The sequence below is a fragment of the Acipenser ruthenus genome, chromosome 4 (assembly GCF_902713425.1).
Source record: "Acipenser ruthenus chromosome 4, fAciRut3.2 maternal haplotype, whole genome shotgun sequence".
Classification (NCBI taxonomy): Eukaryota; Metazoa; Chordata; class Actinopteri; order Acipenseriformes; family Acipenseridae; genus Acipenser; species Acipenser ruthenus.
The window spans coordinates 73,902,283-73,924,818 of record NC_081192.1 but is presented as its reverse complement, the minus strand read 5'-3'; the positions used below and the strand labels follow the sequence as shown (position 1 = coordinate 73,924,818).

At 40.5% G+C, this 22,536-nt stretch overlaps 1 protein-coding gene across 1 annotated transcript; it reads right to left on the bottom strand.

The window, feature by feature from the left end:
* Window positions 1-18: 18 nt before the first annotated feature.
* On the bottom strand, window positions 19-22,007 carry LOC117399356 (cyclic nucleotide-binding domain-containing protein 2-like). The gene is made up of 14 exons (XM_059023435.1): window positions 21,908-22,007; window positions 19,303-19,338; window positions 18,590-18,721; window positions 17,492-17,569; window positions 14,964-15,127; window positions 14,393-14,549; window positions 13,695-13,846; window positions 13,055-13,163; window positions 11,315-11,426; window positions 10,678-10,903; window positions 10,235-10,376; window positions 3,973-4,202; window positions 1,736-1,934; window positions 19-1,022 (listed from the first exon to the last, which is right to left on the bottom strand). Exons 1-14 carry the CDS (start codon window positions 21,968-21,970, stop codon window positions 879-881), a joined length of 1,944 nt encoding a protein of 647 aa, XP_058879418.1. The 5' UTR covers window positions 21,971-22,007; the 3' UTR covers window positions 19-878.
* Between the last annotated feature and the right edge of the window lie 529 nt (window positions 22,008-22,536).

The following is a 22,536-nucleotide window of genomic DNA, read 5'->3' as shown; positions in this document are numbered from 1 at the left end:
GTATATTTGTCTTTCAGATTTGAATAGCTGAATTAATTATTATTATTATTATTAATTTCTTAGCAGACGCCCTTATCCAGGGCGACTTACAATTGTTACAAGACATCACATTATACATTATTTCACATTATACAGATATCACATTATTTTACATACAATTCCCCATTTATACAGTTGGGTTTTTACTGGAGCAATCTAGGTAAAGTACCTTGCTCAAGGGTACAACAGCAGTGTCCCCCACTGGGGATTGAACCCACAACCCTCCGGTCACGAGTCCAGAGCCCTAACCACTACTCCACACTGCTGAATTAATGCATACAATATTGATTTCACCACCATTTTGACGCACATATGATTTAATGTTTGATTTACAAGTTTCACACAATAGAAATCCATGTCCGTGCAGGAGCTATTGAATGCTTTTCTGCAGTTGGCACATGCCCAATATCACTGACATTGTGTTAATTGAATCTATAATACAATGCTCCAAATTTTCTTCACCTTGAATGTTTAATATTGCTTAGGTGTCAACCAGCCAGGTTCTTGCCAGTACATATAATGTGTTTGGGTACATTTTATTTATTTATTTAGTTAATTATTAATTGATTCATTAATGATTGATTAATTAGTTGCACCTCCGGTGCCACACATTGTCCTATAAATATACATTTGGAAGTCTGGCTTTGGGGTTTATTGTTGTTGTATATTACAGTACAGGGCTCCCCTTTCATGTTGGGCTTGGTCATTGCACCCATTTGTCCCTTCGTGCTATTCTGCTAGTACTTTTATTCTCAATGTAAACTGGACTTAACTGTGTTTACTACCTGTGCTTTTGTTACACACATTTCCCATTGTAATGGTCTGCCCCATGATGTTGGCTAGTAAATCCTGCTGCCCCAGGGTTTGGGGATGGCGATGGAGTGGATCAGTCGCAAGGCCTCCTTCCCAGGGGGTGCTGTCTCCTCTCCCTGCCTCTCCTGCTTCATCACTGTAGCCACAGGGCTGGAGGGGGCTGCCCAGATCTGCATGGGAACACAGTGAAAGATAGCAGCGGCCATGCCAGGTTTCATTTTGTGAGCAACTGTGGGCGCAATTGTTCTGCATTCTGTAATGTAAATTAGAAACCTGTGGGTCTGTGTTACACAGCCACACCTAATTTGAATGATGCCTCGTTGCTGCAAACTGACCAGAAGGACTGAATATCAACTGATCGCCTTTTTTCACCTGCCAAACTTAAGCAGCAGATATTGCTAAGCCACTGAACGCTGAAGGTAAGGGTTGCTGAAGTGCAGTCAGATTAACTAAGCCCAGATGAATTCTCCCCCTAACTATGGTGTAGCACAGGCCAGTGGTGCTCCTTGTGGGTCACTAGCGGAGATCGGCAACTTGGCACCAACAGGATTCGAACCACACTTTCATGACTAACCCTGTACTCCACATGGAAGAGATTTTATTAAGTGAGCCACTGGGGACCCTACTATCTGGTTTTATACTCCCGTTACTGAGTTTATTGCTCCACTGCAGCATGTTCTCCTGCCATTCGGAGAGATGCAATGACGGAGCAAGGGGTTCGTACGAAGGCTAGGGTGATGCATCAATGCATTTAATTGATGTAATAGTTTTTAATAATTTAGTAGCGATTCAGTATATTATCAGTAGCACTAAATGTAATACTTAAGGACTTCGATGGTAAAACAAAAAAAAAGAAATCGTCACAGCCTTAGTTTGCACCCACCTTGTCATGCGGCTGGGTACTCTGGGTGAGGTGCAGCAGTCCCAGGCGGTTGATGTCCCACTCGCTGTTCCTCTCTCCTCCCCTCCTGCCTTTACAGGGGCTGTCCAGACACCCTCCTCCCTGCACCCTGCTCAGTAGCTCCCCCTTGAACACCCTCCAGCGGTTCTGCTCCAGGAAGACCAGGCCCAGCTCGTCATCACTGCAGGACACAGACAGCCTGCTCACCTACTGGAGGTGCGACCAATTTTCTCGTCCCAATATCGGACATGTAATAATTAACAATAATCAATGCCTTGAGAAATCTTTGTTATTAAAAAGCAAGAAGTAAAAACTCCTCACTAAATTTACACAAGCATGTGTAAATTTGTATACATAGTAGTATACTATAACCATTGAGAAAATTGTTTAAAAAAATAAAATAAAAAGCTAGAAGAAAAAAAATGTAGCCATGTGCTGTTAATATAATGTATGTGAGGCTCCAAATATGTGGCTCCAATATAAGGCTCCAAATTGTCTAGTAGTTAGATCCCACCTTTGACAAACAGCCCTCAAATCTGTTCTAAAATAATATGGCTCCTTGTAAACCTACTCAAGTAAACTTGATAATGATTTATGTACTTTCACTCTACACATTCCTTCAACCTGCTATCATAGAACAACCACAGAGCATTATTAAACTATTCTTTTCCTTGTGAACATGACAGAGCTCCAAAATGACACTGATCCCTGATTTATTATCTGCATTACTTAAGTAGGTAAAGTATGAGTACAAACTAGGTTAACTACTAAGGGTGAGTAGAAACTGGTAAACACTACCTTTATTGTTATTTAATCATTTTAGAATCTCTTGTTTACAGATGTACACAGTCGCAGACAAAAGTATTTGGGCAGTATTCATTTAGAGATTCATCTTTAATAAAAGAACAAATTATTACATAACATGCATAAAATGAAAAATAACATGTACAAACTAATTTCATACTTGACAAAAATATTTGGCCAATCAACATATTTCGAATGAAACCCATTAGTTGTCAATTAATGACAATTATCATGATTGAAAACCAGCACCTGATGATAATTATAGAATTCAAAAAAGCAATAAAAATGGTTAAAACTAAAGAGTACAGCAATGATTTCATAATGGCAGTAATACAACTAAACGAAAAAGGAGAAACTACCAAAGACTCGGTTTACTGAAAAGCACTGTGTGGGCTATTATTGATAAACACAGGAGAACAGGAACTATTGCAACTAGCTCCAAGTATAGAAGACTAAGAAAGATTTCTGCAAAATCTAGAAGAAGAATCGTTCAAGCAGCCTGGAAAAATCCTTGGATTACTGCAAAAGATTTGACACAAGAATTGAGAGAAGATGGTCAAAAAAATTTCACGACTGAACAATTCAACGATACCTTAACAAAATAAATGTCATTGGACGAAAACCACTATGCAAACCTTTGTTAAAAACAATACACAAAAGAAAGCGATTGGAGTTTTTCATTGAATACTTGAATATTTCTTCAACCAAATTTTATGGTTAGAGGAATCCAAAATATAACTTTTTTCACCAAGAAAGCCACAATATGTTTGGAGGAAGAAAGGAGAAGAATTTAAAGAAAAGTTCATCATGCCCAGTGTTAAACATGGTGGAAGTTGAGTAATGGTATTGGCTTGTTTTTCTTCTTCAGGCAGTCATGACCTTTGTATTGTAGAAGGATCAATGAATGCTGCAAAATAGCAAGACATTTTGCACTCTCATTTGTTACCCAGTGCTAGAAGGCTTATTGGGCGGAAGTTTGTATAATGACCCTAAGCATTCTGTAAAGTCTACAAAGGAATTTCTGAAAAAAGAAAGATCACAGTTATGGATTTGCCATCTCAGTCCCCAGACTTGAATTCCATCGAGATTTTGTGGATTGACTTAAAGGCTGCTGTTGCAAAAAGGAAACCAAAGTCAATTGCAGAACTCAAAGCTGTATGTGTTGAAGAAGGGGCAAAAATATCTCTGGAAAGATGCCAGGAACTGGTATCAAAATACAAAAAAATGACTGCAAGCTGTAAAGGAAGCAAAGGGTTGGCACACAAAATACTAATGTAAGGGTGCCCAAATACTTTTGTCAAAGTATGAAATTAGCTTTTGCGTGTTACTTTTAATTTTATGCATATTTTGTAATAATTTGTTGTTTTATTATAAAGCTGAATCTCAACTTTAATTTATATTGATACTGTACGTACCTGGGATAGCTGTGGCTCCCTCTCTTCAGTTTCTCCAGTGTCTCACGATCCACCATCTCACTGAACTTGTCCAGCTTCACGCGGATCACCTCGCACCCCTGGCTGACGAGGACCATGGCCCGGGGGTCCCTGCAGGGGGAAGGCTTGGCCCATACATTTTGTACCTGCTGCGGTGGAAGTCTGCCATCCTTTCCCAGACAGCTTTCGACGTACTGAATGTCTACTGCCCTCTGTAGACACACGTTAGTGAGAGCTATGGCACGTGTGTGTGAGAACGGGGAACAAGGGAGAGTGAGATCCTAACCAAATAAACTATTTGTGACCACAAACTGCATAAACTCACAGGCACAAAAAAAAACTGGATGCCCAGAGAGGCCTGACACTGTAACCAGAGCGATAGCGGTGAGACTGAATCTAAAATACATTTAATTTTCCATTGTACAAAATACGGACATATTCTCTCAAGCCGGCACAAAGAGAAGAAGGTTTCATGGTGAAAGCGAGTGAGCAGGAACTCCAAATCTTTATTGGGGAAAAGAAGAAAAAGGTTGCAGAAATCCATTTTAAAACCTAATTACTAACTCCAAGACGACATTTTACCATTGACTCTGGGCCACCTTGCAACTAACAACCAATAAATTAACATTTTGTGCAGCCTGTCAAATGCTGTGTGGGCGGTCTTAACGGGATACAGTTCAGTTACAAAACACCAATGTCACCATTTTTTTTTTCTTTAACATAGTCAGTCTTATACAAATGCACACAGAAAACCAACAAGTGCAACACCTAATTGATGGCGCTCATCAATCGACAATTCATGCCTTTGTTAGATAATGACAAAAACTGTTTAGTTCCAGTTAATGATACAAAACGTATTTGTCCTGTAGCAAACTACATGCATTTGTTTAAATGTAAAGAATGACTAAATGTACAGTATTAAAACACTGCTCTTTAATTCACTGTTAGTTTCCGTTCTTTTTTTCTCGCACTCATAATGTGCTGTCATAGGCAAATGTGAAACCCGGTTTATATCATGACCTGCTTTATAGCACAAATTTTGATATAAAGCAGGTTCATCTGTATATATATATATATGTACAGTTGTAGTCAAAAGTTTACATACAATAGAAATTTCTCAAAAGCAAATCATTTCAGGAAAAATCTTTTGTAGCAAAACTTTTGCTTTTGTGGATGAAGGAAAAAAGTTACAAGAAATAGATTTTGCAATTTTTTTGCAAAACTCCAAAAATGTTAATTCAAGAGTATTCCTATCCTTTGATGATAGTATTGTCTACAAGGCGCTAGACATTTCAATATGATAATCCATCCAGTGGCCAATCAACCTGGACAGCATGTCTTTGGACTGTGGGAGGAAACCAGAGTACCCAGAGAAAACCCACGCAAACAGGGGGAGAACATGCAAACTCCACACAGACGTACCCTAGGCCAGATTTGAATCTAGGACCCTGGCGCTGTGAGGCAGCAGCACTAACCACTGCGCCACCATGCCGCCCTGCAATATGATAATACAGAACCTAATTCTAGAGAAGTCTAGAAAATGTTGGATTCTTAGAGTATAAAATGGTTAGGCATAGGATGATTGCTGTCATTACCAATAAGTCAATATGGGAAAAAGTAAAGAGCTATCTGAAGATCTTAAAATTAGTGTCATAAAGCCGGAGAAGGATACAAGAAGCATTTGAGAATCCCAATTTCAACTTTTGTTTCTATCATCATGAAGTACAAGACTCATGGTACTGTCATAGCGCTCCCTCGGTCTGGAAGAAAGAAGGTTCTTTCACCAAGAACAAGTAGAATAATTGTGAGGAAGGTTAATAAAAGTCTGAGATTGACTGATATTGACTGATATTCAAAGTGAATTGGCTGCAAGTGGGACTGGGGTTTCCATTTCAACCATAGGTTGAGTATTGCATGGTGAAGGTCTCAATGGTCGCAGGCCAAGGAAAAAGCTACTCTTAGGAAAATGTAACAAGGACAATTGCTTAAAGTTTGCAAAACAGCATTTGAATGATAGATATGACTTCTGGTCAAAGTGGAGTGATGAAAAAAAATCGAGCTATTTGGTCACACTGATAGTCATTATGCTTGGAGAAAGTCTGGTGAGGCGTACAAAGCAAAGAACACCATACCTACTGTCAAGCATGGAGGTGGTAATATCCTTCTATGGGGATGTTTTTCCGCTAATGGCACAGGAAATTTAGTTCCAATATATGGTCAAATGGATTCCACAGCATACCAAAAGATTTTGCCCAATCATCTGAAACCCTCCACTACAAAACTTGGTTTAAAGCGCAACTGGACGTTCCAACACAACAACGATCCAAAGCACACATCAAAATCTACTTCAGAATGGTAAAGAAGAATAAAATCAAGGTTCTGGAATGGCCTAGTCAAAATCCCGATCTAAATCCGATTGAGTTGAAGAAGGCTGTGCACAAGAGAAGTCTGGAACAATTTTGCATTGAAGAATGGTCAAAAATTACTACCTGCAATCAGCATCAGCCCATTGACAAATATCCTAATCATTTAAAAGAGGTTATTATTGCTAAAGGTGCCTCAACTAGCTATTACATTTCATTTTTTTCTTGTCAGGGTATGAATACTTTTGAATTGGCATTTCTGGAGTTTTGCAAAAAAAAAATAATAAAAAAAAAATGCTGAAATAAATAATTATAGACATCTGTTTCTTGTAACTTTTTTTCCTCATCCACAAAAGTAAAACTTTTGCTACAATTTGTTACAAAAGATTTTTCCTATAATTATTTGTTTTTGAGAAATGTCTAGAAATTACACATTTCCATTGGGGTATGTAAACTTTTGACTACAACTGTATACTGGTGGTCAAAACTATGGGGACACCTGTAAAATCTTACTAAAATCCTATGAAGAAAGGAAAACTATTTTATTATCCATTTCAGAAGGAAATATAAGTGGATACGTTTTACTGGCATTTTCTTCCATGAAACTATTATCCCTCTCAGTCAGAAGACTACATACAGCTTTGAGAACCTGAACTAACTGTTATTATTTGTTTATTTAGCAGACACCTTTATCCAAGGCGACTTACAGAGACTAGGGTGTGTGAACTATGCATCAGCTACAGAGTCACTTACAATTACGTCTCACCCGAAAGACGGAGCAAGACTGAGTGACTTGCTCAGGGTTACACAATGTGTCAGTGGCCGAGGTGGGATTTGAACCGGGGACCTCATGGTTACAAGCCCTTTTCTTTAACCACTGGACCACACAGCCTTGAGACAAGATAGCCATGTGAAAATATGGGTTCTTTTAAATGACGAGTGTAGAGGAGAATGTATAAGAACATAAGAAAGTTTACAAACGAGAGGAGGCCATTCAGCCCATCTTGCTCGTTTGGTTGTTTGTAGCTTATTGATCACAGAATCTCATCAAGTAGTTTCTTGAATGATCCCAGGGTGTCAGCTTCAACAACATTACTGGGGAGTTACCATGGCTCCAAGGAAGGAGATAAAGTATGAGGATTGTGTATCCATACTTACCCTTCACAAGGAAGGGTATTCCACGAGAGACATTGCAAGAAAAGTTAATGTTTTCATATGATGGAGTGCAGACTACAATCAACAGATACAGAAAACATGGTAGCTATGCAAACAAAAGTGACAGAAAGAGGAAAACAACTAAAAGAGAAGGCAGACTGATTGTTGAAAAGTCCAAGGCTAAATGGTTCCTAACCAGCACTCAACTTGCTGCCTCCCCAGTTGCCTAAACATTTCAACTCCATTGAAATGTTATGGGATGAGCTTGACAAGAGAGTTAAAACAAAGAGTGCAAACAGCACAAATATGCTTTGGGAGATGATTAGGACTGAATGGACAAAAACAGATGGTGATATACTGCTAAAGTTGTGTTACAGAATGCCTATAGTAGGAGCAGCTGTGATTGCTAACTGGGGGGATATTTTGATGAGAAAAGTTTGTAGAAAATGTCAGCAAAACATATCCTCTGTTGCATTTTCTTCTGAGAAGGTTAATACATTTTCATATAAATCAATAGTTTATGCTGATTTTTCCTTTCTTAGTTATATTTCAGTAAAATGTCCAGGTGTCCCCATAATTTTGACCGCCAGTATATATATATATATGAATATGAATGCAGCAGGTGGGACTGCATAGCACACACTGAACCTTAATTACATGCTAATTGTGTTCAATTTACTTATCATATAAAATTTACTTATCATATAAAATCTGTGTCGGTTTAGGCTACTCTTGACCAGAATGCTGTTTTGATCGGGACTGCCAGCAGATCTGTACTTTTTGTTTCTCCTGCTCTGAAGTCCCCACACCGTTTGTGATTTCCCCAGTGTGCTCGTTCAATGTATTGCAATTTATTTTTTGATGTAGATGTTTTATGGATTTTATTTAATTCCTTTTTTTAGGGCGAGCTGTGCGATTCTTTATAGATTTGTGTCCACTGCAACACGACTCACCAAGGTAATTTAACTAGGAGCTTTATTGTTTTAGATGCTTATGGTGGCGTGTGCCTAATTTAGTGTTTTGTATTTTAGGAGTGTGCAGCCACTGTTTCTTGTACACAGTTTCTGTTCTTCTACGTTTTGTCTGTCCCATTGATTGTTTTAACTGTAGAAAGGTATTGCGTGTTGCAATATTAACTCAGGTCAGAAACTGGTGTATTGGTACAATCTAGGCAAAGCTATTTGTTCCTGTTTTCTCTCCCGGCACTTTAGGACAGTATCTATATATTTTTTTTGTGATTATTTTATACCTTGTTACACGTTTGAGAATCATATTGTTCTCCTCTTTTCGTTCACCCTCCTGTACTGCTTGTATGCTGTGAGGTTCAGGCGTCATTCCATGCAAAAGCCTTTACTTGGATGTTTTTTCCCCTAGTGGACAATTCTAGTACTGTAACTACCATTATCTATTCTATAGTAAAACCTTATTTCTTGATGATCATTACCAATGTTTTTTTTTTTTTTTTCTTAAGTTTTGTTGTTGGTTCATGGCTTTGGGTCATATTCATATAATAAACCTTTTAAACTGCATTCTTGTCTATAGACTCATTTATTGGACCTGGTAATATTTATATGTGTGTTGGGTACATAGGGTTTCTCTCTGGCTCTATGGAATACAATAAACCTTTGAGAGTGGCATAGTGCAGTAGTCAGTAGGGGGTGCAAATACAGTACAGAGTCCAAATTGCAGCCCGCAATAAGGCCCGACAGGCCGTCCGTATACGTCGAATATATGTACACCTCAGGGCATTGTGAGAAGTCCGTAAATACAACGTATATGGACGCCCTAAAGGGCCTTATTGCATTTATAATCCAGGTCAAACAGGGGATTTTGAAGAAAAAAAAAGCATAAATCATGTTTAGGGCAAAATTTATTAGAGGTTTTTTTTTCTTTTTTAATGAAATATCCTTACACCAATAAAATAGTCCCATTTATAACTTTATAACACGACACGAAGTTAAGCTGAGTAATTTTTATTGGAACATGCAAAAGAAAGTACATCTGTATTTTTTTATATTGTGGACATTGCCATTGAAAAGATACACCATGGGGCGGAGTTGAGACGGCATGGAGTTATTTTATTTTTATTTTTTTCCCCCAGTCACTGACAGTGCAGACACACTGTTTGAACAGATGGGAGGAATAAAAATGTGTCTTATAACAGAAAGCAATTTTGAAATATTATTTATATTCTCAATATGATTCTCAATAATGGTCTCGATAATAAGCAATATCACATTTATTCTTACACGCTACCCTAGCATATTTGTCCATCCCATTGGTTAAACTCCCAATTATGTCCCGCCTCTGCTCACTCATGATTGGACACCTGTATAACAAGGGGCAGATCTTTGACTCTCCCATTAGTTAAACCTACGAAAGACCTTCAATTGTTTATGTCCTGTCTCCACTCACTTATGACTGGAGTGCTGTGGAGAAAATGCAGATCTTCTATTGGTTGATTTTATATACAAAAATTAAATTCTGCACGATTTAAATTGTTTAAAAAAACCAAAAAAAAAAAACACAAAAACTGATTTCTATAATTTCTAATTGTTCTATTGAAAGATATAAATTAGATTTAGCTTTATAATCAAAAAAATTACATAAGATGCATACAAGAAAAAATAACATGCTATATATTTATATATAAATATGTACATTTGCTGCAAACTTATATTACTTGTCATAATAAAGACCATTTGAATTTGAGAGAGGAGACTCACAAAGTGCTGTCTGGATCTCAGTGCGTCGATCCGCAGGTAGACCGCCGCCACCATGTCACTGGGCAGCTCTCCCTCTGGGCAGCAGAGACTGGCTTTACTCAGCCCCCTCCTCAGAGCCAGCTCCTCCAGCTGGGACATACCCCTGCACAGACATCACACTTTATGGGACTGACACACACAACTGCGAATGGCTGATGATTTTGAACATGCCCAAGCTTGGTTTTCTGTATTAATTATCATTCATAACTTTGGTAAAGGCACTTTATTTGTGATCACTATTTAATGTGCAAAAAATAAGCAGCTGTACTTCCATCAACCTGCAAGTGTTGTACATTTACAGAGCAGCTACTGTTTCTAAAACTATTTCAAAACAACTGTGTTCAAAAATAGATTATTTTTGATCCTACCACACTTAAATTGGGACCACATCCAGCTCCCCTCACCTTACAGACCCAAGCCCTGGCCCCAGTGCAGCTGCTGTCTCCCTGTCACAATCAGAGGAGCTGCAGATGAATCGAGGACTGCAGAGCCGTTCACCCAGGATCCTGTCTCCAGAGGCTTGGGACTCCAGTACGGAAGTCCCCTGAGCAAGTGAAGGCCGGTGCTGGTGAGTAAAACCATGCTTGTTGGCAGCTAAGGCCTGAGGTCTAGAATTGACCCCCTTCCTCTCTGTAGCGACATATAAAATTATATATATATATATATATATATATATATATATATATATATATATACACACACACATACACACACACACATACATACAGTGCACGTACATTTTTTATTTAAGGTTTTCAGCTTGCAAACTTTCCAACCATTGACATATAACTGATTCATCAATGAAAACAAAATGTCACTATAAAAACCTGTGTGTAACATCATACTGACCACCATGATTGACTGCCTTCTTCCCCCCCCCCCCCCCCCCCCCCCCAATCCAGGGCAAGATTCTATACCCCATTGATGAGATGAGCTCGATAATCACCAATGGAGATGAGTGTGGATCTTTTGCATAGTGGGTAAGTTGTCAGTTTGTGCCTAGCCTCCATCCTGTTACACAAGCACAGTTTACATCACTACCTGTCAGGCTGGAACGCAGTGATTTCCCCAGTAGCGCCTCCTGGTGTTTAATCCACCTGTGATAGGATGGGCACTCACTAAGATCCACCAATCGCAGCACATCACAGCGCCCCTGGGAGTGTGGTTATAGAAGAGGAGAGACAGAGAAAGAGTGTTTGAGAGTTCAACAAGCTCAGCATGACTCTGCACGTCGTCTGTGTGTTTGACAGGTTCAGTAATTAAATTGGGCCCCACTGTAATTGTCAAATGTGCTCACACAGGTGTCTCTTTATTAAAGTCCAAGCTCTATGTTTAGCTTATTTAGTTCTACATCTGTCTTATGCACATGTACAATTTACTGTCAACATGGTCTAACTGTAAGTAACATGTTTGCTGTAGCAACCATAGCAATGCGCTCCCGATACAGCATTAGATGAATGCGGTAAAGAAGTGTCAACAATAAAAAAATAACAAATATTGATAACAAATAATAAAACAAGCAGGCACATTGAAATCAGGAAACAGATTTTAACTATGTAGGAATGCCATTGGGGCCTGCTGTATAAGGGGGTACTATCTTTCCAATAGAACCCAATACATTTTCACACTTCTAAACTAGAAAATAGAAAGGCAAGTAAACGCCTGTACACACACGCTCTCCCCTCATAGGAGAGGTTTGGGGCATGCAGTCCTGGCAGAACAAGGTGTGTCCATTCCCCCTTGCACTGTCAGTGTGCTCAGCCTTACCTCTGACTAACATGTACAGACAGGCTCACAGACTAATAGTGAGAGCAGGCAACATGCACGGACACGCCACACAGCTCCCTGCTCAGATTCCACAGGCAGCGCTCAGCACCATACAGCTGCGGTCCTGAACACTGTGTGACTGAATCTGGCTTGCAGCAGGAGAGATGCAGCTTTTATATTAATAGACAATGTAGGGATCCCATTTGCTCATTAATCAGTCATGTGAGGGGCACTAAAGGGTGTGTTACTTACAATATTTCATGTGTTTCTGTCCAACAGAACATTACAAATGTACATTTATATATTAAATCTATAAGAAACTAAGTCTACTTAGTTTCTTATAGTTTTACCTTATAATTAAGAGCTTTCGTAATTATAGATGTACTTACTGTATATACTGTTGCATATACATTGGCCTCCAGTATCAGGGGTAGTGTACACACTATAGTTCACATGCATACATTCTACTATTTATAGTCTGTTTAAACATGGTAAGTGTATTTATTTTAGGTTGAATCCAGAAAGACATTGCTAACATAACAACAGGCTTATATGTACAGTAAGTCACTCCAGAGATCCTGTGCACTTATACTCCAACCTGAAACAAAGGCATTACTGTGCTGGCTTGTGTTCAGTATCACAAGACTCTGTTAATGTGATTGCTAGGTACTGCTCTTGTAAATAGAAAATCTTGTTTAAAAATTTAGTAAATATTTGATATGAGAAATCCTAACAGGTACCTCTGGTTAAACCTTATAAAGGTGTACTATTACAGGCAACAAGACCCAGCTAAAGTGGGACAAAGCATTAGTAGAATGGTACCACATTGGGCCTATTTCCATATCACAATGTTATGAACCAACACACAATTGCAATCCAGTGCAGTACCATGGTACCATATCAGTAACAGTGTGCTAGTGTAGCAGGAGTGCCATTGCTGGTGCTGGTATGGTTCTGCTAGGCTTTCTTCAGTTAACACACTGTGATTAAACTGGCTCTGCAGGAGAGTGTTACCTTAGTGATGAAGACGATGTTCTTGGTCTCACTGCTGTCTCTCAGGATCACCTGGCCATGGTTGAACTCCTCTGCTTTGCAGTGGTCTGCCAGAGTTGCCAGTGAGCTCCTCTAGAGTATCCAACCCACTGACACTGACCTGAATACATACACACACTGCTCTGAGGTCATCTAGAGCAGTGGTTCTCAATCCTGGTCCTCAGGGACCCCTGTGTCTGCTGGTTTTCATTCCAACTGAGCTCTCAATTACTTTAACTAGACCCTTAATTGAACTGATAATTTGCTTAATTAGACTTTTTAAAATTGTTTTCAGCTCTTAAACAGTTGCAAGTTGCTTATAAAATGTTATAGTCTCTGTGCTGGTCTCAATCGCTTCGCAAACAGTACTGACATAAACTGCAAACCACGGACCACCTGAAGGGAGTCGGCAGACCACCAGTGGACCACGGACCACAGATTGAGAACCACTGACCTAGAGTATCCAACCCTGCTCTGCACAGACCTGAATACACACACACTGCTGTGAGATCACCTAACATATAGAACTATGCTCCATTCTGATCTGAACACACATAGACAAATACATATATTCATAAAACTGTTTTGACTGCTGGGTTTTATTTTTGGTGTTCTGAAGCACCTGAAGAAGCTGTATCTCCTCTGAAACTCGCGGTGCAGCTCCTGGTCCAGCTGGTGGTTAAAGAAGTCCTCCCGGTCCACCACCAGCAGCTCCGTCTCCTCCATGCACACGATGGTGGCGTTCCTGCGCAAGTCCTTCAGCAGAGCCACCTCCTGAGATTTAACAGGGCACAGCGCCTCTCAGGAGCCTTTCTTTTGATTAGCTAACCCAGGAGGCATACTGAAAACCTCTCTGCTTTGACTCAATGGTATTATTTGTCCTCATATAGCTTCCACCTTATGCCATTACCACCTTTCCTTTCCCCCTAGCCTCTCGCTGATCCTACCAGCACCAGCAATGGCACTCCTGCTACACTAGCGCACTGTCACTGATATGGTACCATGGTACTTTACTGGATTGCAATTGTGTGTGATTCATAACATTGTGATTTGCAAATATGTCCACTGTGGTACCATTCTACCTATGCTTCATCCCACTGTAGCTGCCCTTGACCATTGCCCCTTAGTACGTCCGTTGCAGTGCCACTGTCTGGATTGCAGCTGGAGGGCATTTGGGAAGGGTAAGCTTACTTCATTAACATATTCATTGCAACTTTATAATGCTCTAGAGTACATGGTCCCCTCCCTCCTCTAGTGGTTCTGTGGTTTCCTTTGCTTTCTCGTTAGCCTAGCCTAGACTCCCTAGTTCCCTACACTCACCCCGAAGCTGGCCCCCTTCATCATGAAAATGGGCTCGGGATCAATGAAGGCGCTGCTGCCATCCTGGTCCTGTGTGACGGCGATCTGTCCCGAGAACACGAAGTAGAAGCTGCTCCCGCGGTGCCCCTTCCGCACCACCACCCTGCGCCGGCCAAACCTGGGAGCGAGCCAGACTGAGCATGGCAACAGCATGGAAAGCATTGCAACAGCATGGAAAGCACGGCAACAGCATGGAAAGCATTGCAACAGCCCTGCACAGTGCACTGTGACGTCAAGCTGGAGCTGCAATGTCTGAATTAAACTTTAAAGAATTAACTTTAAACTAAACTAAAGCAGACCAACTCAATCAAGTCAACACTGAGAAAGGCACTTGGCTAAGCTTCTTAAAGATTTAGTTCAATTTTGTTTATACCTTAGGTACGTAGCTGAGGTATATAGGCCAGAGCTTCTGACAGATTTAGCTGTAACATCTATTAAATTCCAGGTGTAAGGTTTGTTTAAAGACATGTAAAGCACCTAGCTCATGAGCTTGTTTATCTGGTGTGTTTTGCTCCCTCCCCCTCCCCCTCACCTCTCGTAGCGCACCACCCTCGCCAGCATGAGCTGCATGTGCTGGGAGTATCGGCGGAAGCTGGGGATCACCCTCAGAGTGCTGCGCAGGAACATAAGCTCTGCCTCTGAGCGACACTGTGGGGGGCACAGAGCAACCGCCATTGCACGGGCAGGAAACCGGAACTGAACGGGGTGAGGAGAGAAGAGGTCAGGAATACAGACACACACTGAGCATACAGAGGCAAACAGGGAGAGAGATGAGCAGTCAAGAATACACACACACTGAGCATACAGAGGCAAACAGGGAGAGAGATGAGCAGTCAAGAATACACACACACTGAGCATACAGAGGCAAACAGGGAGAGAGATGAGCAGTCAGGAATACACACACACTGAGCATACAGAGGCAAACAGGGAGAGAGATGAGCAGTCAAGAATACACACACACTGAGCATACAGAGGCAAACTGAGCAGGGAGAGAGGGGAGCGGTCAGGAAAATACACTGACACACACACACACACACACTGACACACACTGCCATCACAGGGGCACACAAGCACAGATACTGAGCTTACAGAGGAGATAAGCTGCTAGGGGCATGGACACAGACATACAGTACACATGGTCACTCTATTACGATTCCTAAAGCCAACTCAAAACAAATTCATACAGTGTGCAAGTAGAGGAAAAATAAAACTCTGTTGCACTATTTAGTTTTATGGAAAAACCTAAATCTAAGGGAGGACTTTTGTCTTCACATTTCCTCAATGTCCTCACAGAATATGAAAAACTTCCCACTTCTATAGCAGGATGAGGTACACAAACACACACACACACACACACACACAGACAATCATAAGACCAAAATACACCATTTCTGGTAGTTTAACAATCTGTATATAAAAAACCAAAGCAGTTCAGCAATTTCAAATATTTGTTCATGACAAAAGTATTGGCACCTGTAGTGTCTGTAAAACTTTTATAGAGTGAATTTAAAAACCATTACATGGTAACTAAGCTGCATTATGAAGCCAATAGCCAGAAAAAACTGTAATTACTTACAACATCTGTTGAAGAACGTTTTAGCATGAGTTGGATTTATGTTTTAGAAAAGCACTTGTTGCAAACTACAACAAAGGAAATAGCTGCAGAACAGTTTCTAAGAAATATGGAACACCAAAATCCACAAGCAATAATCAAGATGTACCACAGAACAAATTTAACTGAAATGCTTGAAAGAAGCGGACATCCAAAGAAAATTACAGGCACAGCAGGTAGGAAAATTATCCGAGCAGCTACAAAAGCCAAGGACTAAATGAAAGATTAAGAAACATCATTTTCTAGTGCACTAAAGAATGGTACAAAGGTACCTGAACAGAGAGACCTCAATGCAAATTACTTTTAAAGAAAATTCATAAAACAAACCTTCTTAAATAAGCCATAAAATATGAACAGGAATCTGAAGCATTCTTCATCAAAATTCTTTGGTCCAAATAGAACTTTAACCCAAAACTTGACCATAGTATGTTTGGAGAAAAAAAGGGGAAAGCCTGCAATGAAGAAAACTGTGTACCTACAGTTAAACTTGGGGGCGGTTCGATCTTGATATGAGTTTTTTTAGCAGTTCAGCGACTGGAGACTTTCATGTGATTGAAGATCGAATGAATGCAGCCAAGTATCAAAACATTCTACAATGTACAATGATACCATCTGCTCATAGGCTGATTGGCAGTTTATCTTCCAGCATGAACCAAAGTCAAAGTCTTGAAGAAAACAGAGATAAAAGTTCAGGAATGACCTTTGCAATCACCAGATCTCAATCCAATAGACTGATCTGAAAAAAAGCTGTAGCCAAGCATTGTGTATCCAATCTGTCTGAGCGGAAGGAAATATGCAAGACAGAATGGGCCCAGATTACTCCAACAAGATGTAACATACTGGTTAAGAATGATCAGAAATTCAGAATGCCATAATAAAAGCAAAAGCAAGACACAAAATACTAAAGCAGGGGTGCCAATACTTGATTGTTTGATGAACTACCAGAAATTGTGTATTTTGGTCTGTCATGTTAATTAGTGGCTAATGGTCAGTAAATGCTTGTATTTATCTTCTATTAAGTGTAGGGTGCCAATACTTTTGTCTACGACTGTATCTGAACACTAATAAGTTAATTTACTTTCTGTGTTTTCCATTAGACATATAAAGACTGCTGCTTCCCATTGCTGGGATCAAGCAGAGGGCGATCATTGGCAATCTGCTTAATAGAAACTATCTGCGTTTAATAAACTCGCCAATGTTCACGTCTTATGAAACACACTGCTCAGTACGTGCAGGCACTGACAAAACATTGTAGATTGGTACAACTGTGGCAGATACACAGAGCCAATGCTGCACATATTACTGGATTCAAACATTCTAAAAAGTGCCCACTCTGGGTTGCAGACATCTATCCCATGAAGGAATTAGAGGAGGCATCACACTATAAAGAGGGCTATGACTGGTGTTTAGTTCTTTGGTAAGATCTACAGACAACCCTGCTTACTTACCTCATGCTGGCTTTTGAAGCAGCTGGAGTCGAAGGTGGGTGTGGAGTCTTGGGACACTGCCTCTCCTGACCTCTTTTCCTGGAACAGACAAATAGAGATAAGAGTCCAGTTCCAGTATGGTGTTGTACAGTTAACCAGCCCGGCACAGATCAGCAACCCCAGCGCTCCTGGTATAAAAGTTTACAGTGCTATATTGCAGTAAAATAATCTACACTATTGTTCCAGAATATTGCAAATGCACGAATTTCAAAGAGAGACACCTCTTTTGGGGTGGGGTAATTTGACTGTTCTGGAGTGTACACTTACGCACATGTACAGTTTGCTGTGAACATGGTCTTGCTGTAAGTAACATGTTTGCTGTAGCAACCATAGCAATGCAGTAGATGAATGCGGTAAAGAAGTATTAACAATAAAAAAATAAACATTGAAATGAAGAAACAAATTTGAACTCTGTAGGACACTGTGGCAGGGACATTTTTAATGGCTCTGTCAGCAACCACAGGTGTGGCCACTCTCCAGTTAGTGCAGATTGGTGCTAATTGGGGAGTGGCCACCTGTATAAAAGCAAGCAGAAAGCCTGTGGTTTGGAGAGAGGAGTTTGGAGAGTGAATCTGTCTTAAAACACTAGATGGTTGTTCAGTGCAGCCTGGCATTTTGTTTGTGTTTTGTTAATAAACCTGTATTTTGGCCCATGTGCCTTTTTGTTTGTATCAACCTCAGGGATGCTGTGCTTTTGCAGGGGGCCTCTGCTGATGAAGGTACGAGGCAAAACTTGATTATGTAATATCCCTAAAAAGCATAGCAAACTGTAGTAAAGCACAAATATGCATGGAATGAAAACAAACAAAAACCCTGGTAAATGCACAGTACAGGACTCCCTCTTGATTTCACTATCTGACATACACATCAAAATAACATGAAATATTTAAAAGAGGGAATTAGTTAACAATTTACTGTTGACATGGCTTAACAGTGAATTAATCAAATTACTGAATTATTGAATGGTGAAATATTGTGAGCATTGTACAAACATGGGAGCTGATTTACCTCCTATAGGTGTCGGCACTGGAAACAACACTGGGCAATGCAGGTACTCACTGTGCTGCTGAGATGGCTGTGTGATCCGCGGTCAGCCCAGTATGAGAACCCGAGAGACTGTGCGGCACTAGAGGCGAGGGTGCGAGTGACGGAGCAGATAAGAGCCACCTTCCTCACTGCGGCCTGGAAACACTGAGGAGAAGGCGCGGACAGTCAGGACTCACTCTTCACTCCACTCACACATACACTGCCTGGGGAGGAAGACTGCCAGCAAACAGCAGCTTGATCACTTCTGTAATGTAAGCTTGATCATCAGTCACTCTTCAGTCTCTTCCATTGTTTTGTTTAATGTAGCATGTGTGTGCCCTTTTAAGCTAATGGGTAAACTAGAGTGGATTGAACTGCTCTTGAATGGGTTTCTTATTGCCATCTGGAAGATCATCCAAACTGTCTGTCTAGAAGTAAGAGCCATCTAGTGCACAGCAGTATATTTTCATTTGGTGGCACTGGCTCTTCTGTAAACACTTTGACAGATCTAGTCTAAAGCACCTTAACACAGACTTAAAACCTATAAGTAAGATTGAAAAAAGAAATAAGAAAAGGAACTTGAAGCTGCTCACACTTTAATAAGAAACCTTTTTGTAGAAATTAAAGAAGCCTCTTTTCATGACGTTTATATTAAATCCTCAATCAACATTAATTTATCATGAACAGGTGACTATAAACTGAAATTGATTTAAATAATGGCAAATAAAACAGCCCTTCACACTTACTTTTCGACTGTCCAGTTTGCTGCCATCTGTTTTTTTCTGGAAACAACAAAATACCAAAGTCATCACATCATACAGGGCAACGCTGAGCCTCGGGTCAGGCAGGTGGTAATCTTGCTGTTACACTTGTAAATGAAAAGATGTCAAGTACCATTGTACAAAATATATCAATCAATACACAATAGATATATACCTGAACCATTTTAATCCAGCTCTGGCTGAATCCAGCAGTGAATGTTTGTAGCAACCAGTCAGTAATTACACTGACTAACAGGACCTCTGAACCGTGGTGAGGGGGCTCACTGTGTGTGTGAGTGTGTGACTGTGTGTTTGTGTGTGTGTGTGTATGTGCTAATGAGCATCTAAAATGAGGTTCTCACTATAGTTAAGTGCCAATACTGTACACAATGCCATCACAAGTACAGTACTGTAGGGCTATGTCTGTGTGTCCATATGTTTGTGGGTGTCTGCTTGTATTTCTGTATAGAAATGACAACTTGTTTTGTCTCATACTGTACCAACAATTAAAAATCATCTGCCACGGCAATGCAATGGTTTTGGACAAGAGGCAGACATGGGTGCACAAAGGACAGCTACAAGCAGTTTGTAGAATGGCACCACTGTGAACCAGTATACAGTGCTGATAGTCCATTGCAGTGTTCCCATGCCATTGCGTTGCTGGAAATTCTGTGATCTGCTAATGGTTCTGCTTGCAATGATTCTTCAAGATAATACACTGGAATTGGAATGGGATCCTGTAACAGGAGAGGTCTGTGCTGACTGTCTGGCGCATGCGGGGTACTGCAGGAAGGGGGCAGCAGCCTCATAGATCCGCCTGTCAGTTATGGCAGTGACATGGAGAGGTGGGGAAGAGGGTGTGTTGGCTTTCCCTCTCTCTGAGTGACTGAGAGGCAGGCCTTGGGGGATTGCTGACCCTATAAGATAACGCTCTGGTGTTCCCTCAGCCTGCCCTCTAAGACTAAACGAGCCAGCTGGCCGAAGCGCTGCTGCGGGACTGAGAAGAACGAGCACAACAAATAATTAATTCGAAAAACTTGGGCAGAACCCTGAATTGTACGAGCAGGTTGAGGGAACGGGTGAGCATAGGATGGAGACCCGGGCCGTGCGGATAGCGACAGTCGGGGTAACGCTGCTGAGTGCAGCACCTTTATTTTGCAGTTTTATTATTGTGTTTTATTTTCCTTTTTTCTTTAGCCTTTTGTTTTCATTATTATTTTTGAGCACTTGTATGTGCACTGGACTGTATACCAGTATGGGTAACCCCGTGGTCCTGTTTACTGTTGCCAGTATTCAGGCCACGGACAACAGCGCCCTCTGTGGGTAAAAATAAACCAGTGCGCCTGAGTAGTGTTACAAATAAAGTTCTGTCTCTGTGTCAATGAATTGCCCACCACCCTTCCACAGATCCTGATGGGAAGTTTTTTGCAAAGAAACCTCACAGTCCTTTCCCTTAATAGTCCCAGCGAGGGAATGATTAAAACTCCCTGAATTTAAGTGCCACATTCTGTAAGCTGAAGACCCCCCTCCCCCATTATTAAAGAAAAACCTAATTTTGCTAAAAGGTTTTGAATTATAATGAGCAAAACCTGCATGATCAGTGATTCTGATCAGACAAACATATCAAAGCAGCTGTACATTTGCAAAGACAAGCATCAACCCAACATACTGCATATGAAGCAGCATAAAAAACAACCTGCAACCAGGGGACTGAAATGGGGTGATAACATCTAAAAAAAACTGTTCTGGTGAATGTCGCCATATTTACAAGTCAGCGACACTTACAATATTACCAGTGCAGCAATATGTCTGTTTTATCTTTGTATTTATTTTATTTATATCTCAGAAATTGATTTTGTAAAGAATATGGCCTTCTTAAGACTATGCAGTGATCTGATTCAAGCATTCAAAATTGTAAAAGGTATTGACAATGTCGACCCAGGGGACTTTTTCGACTTGAAAAAAGAAACAAGGATCAGGGATCACAAATGGAGATTAGATCAAATTTAGAACTAGGAGGCACTTTTTTACACAGAGAATTGTGAGGGTCTGGAACCAACTCCCCAGTAATGTTGTTGAAGTCGACACCCTGGAATCCTTCAAGAAGCTGCTTGATGAGATTCTGGGATCAATCAGCTACTAACAACCAAACGAGCAAGATGGGCCGAATGGCCTTCTCTTGATTGTAAACTTTCTTATGTTCTTAACTAAACCAGCAATTAAATTAAATAATAAAGAAGTTTGTATAAAGCTGCAGTATAAAACAGAAACAAATGCCTTTCTGTCTATTTTTTATATTTTCTTTTGCAATTAGGCGTGGCTGACTCGTAAATATGGTGACATTCACCAGAACCTTGCTTTACCCTCCCAAAAAAAAAAGTTATTTCTGGTGCAAAACCTTTTTTATGCGGCTGCAGTTTTTTTTAGATGCCACCAACCCTTTCTCTAATGTTTCCATCCCGTTTCAGTCCCTCTGAACTTCTCGGCCACCATATATACCCAACATCATGTGGAAAGAAAATAATAAGCTACATTTCAATTTTACTGTACCCCTCATCTCTCTCACAGAGTTTATAAAGAAAAAGCCTACCTGTTTTCTTACTAGTTTCTTACACAGCCCCCACTTGGATCCTGACACCAGGTCTTTCTGCATGGTGACTCAAGAGCTGTGCCTGAACGACTGGATAACAGCTGAGCTGCTCGCTCTCTTTGCACACATGCTGAAGGCAGGTCACCTCTGTGTGCTCACCCTGGCAAGTGCTGGCATGTTACACACAGCCTTATCACTGAGGATTGAGGAGGGTGTGGAATACAGAGAGAGGTCACTGGACGGCCTGGTCTAGAGTCACACTCTCTCTACAGAGCCACACAGCTCAAGATGCTTGTCAAGGACTGTTCAGTGTATTTATGCCTCTCTCATTTATTACAGAGAGTGGTGAGTCTATGGAATGGGTACCTAGTCATGTTGTTGAGGCAGAATCGCTTGGTTCCTTTAGACCCAACTTGATAAACTTTTGAGAACCAGACAAGCTTTGATGGGCCAAATAGCTTCCTCTTCTTTGTAAACGTTTCCTGTAGTAAAAGCATAGCAAAGTGTAGTAGAGCACTGTGAAAGCATAGTACAGCTTAGGTAAGCATTATAAAGCACAGAACGGTGTGCTAAAGTATATTAAAAGACATGTAAAACCATAGTAAATTATTTTATAAGGTTATAAGCTT

What these genes read in the sequence shown, in the direction of transcription:
- LOC117399356 (XM_059023435.1), bottom strand. Translation starts at nt 21,970, where the DNA reads ATGCAGAAAGACCTGGTGTCAGGATCCAAGTGGGGGCTGTGTAAGAAA. An exon ending in GCTTCAAAAGCCAGCATGAG is followed by an intron (nt 15,128 to 17,491) that starts GTAAGTAAGCAG and finishes CACCCCGTTCAG; the next exon opens with TTCCGGTTTCCTGCCCGTGC. An exon ending in ACTGCGTTCCAGCCTGACAG is followed by an intron (nt 10,904 to 11,314) that starts GTAGTGATGTAA and finishes ATGTCGCTACAG; the next exon opens with AGAGGAAGGGGGTCAATTCT.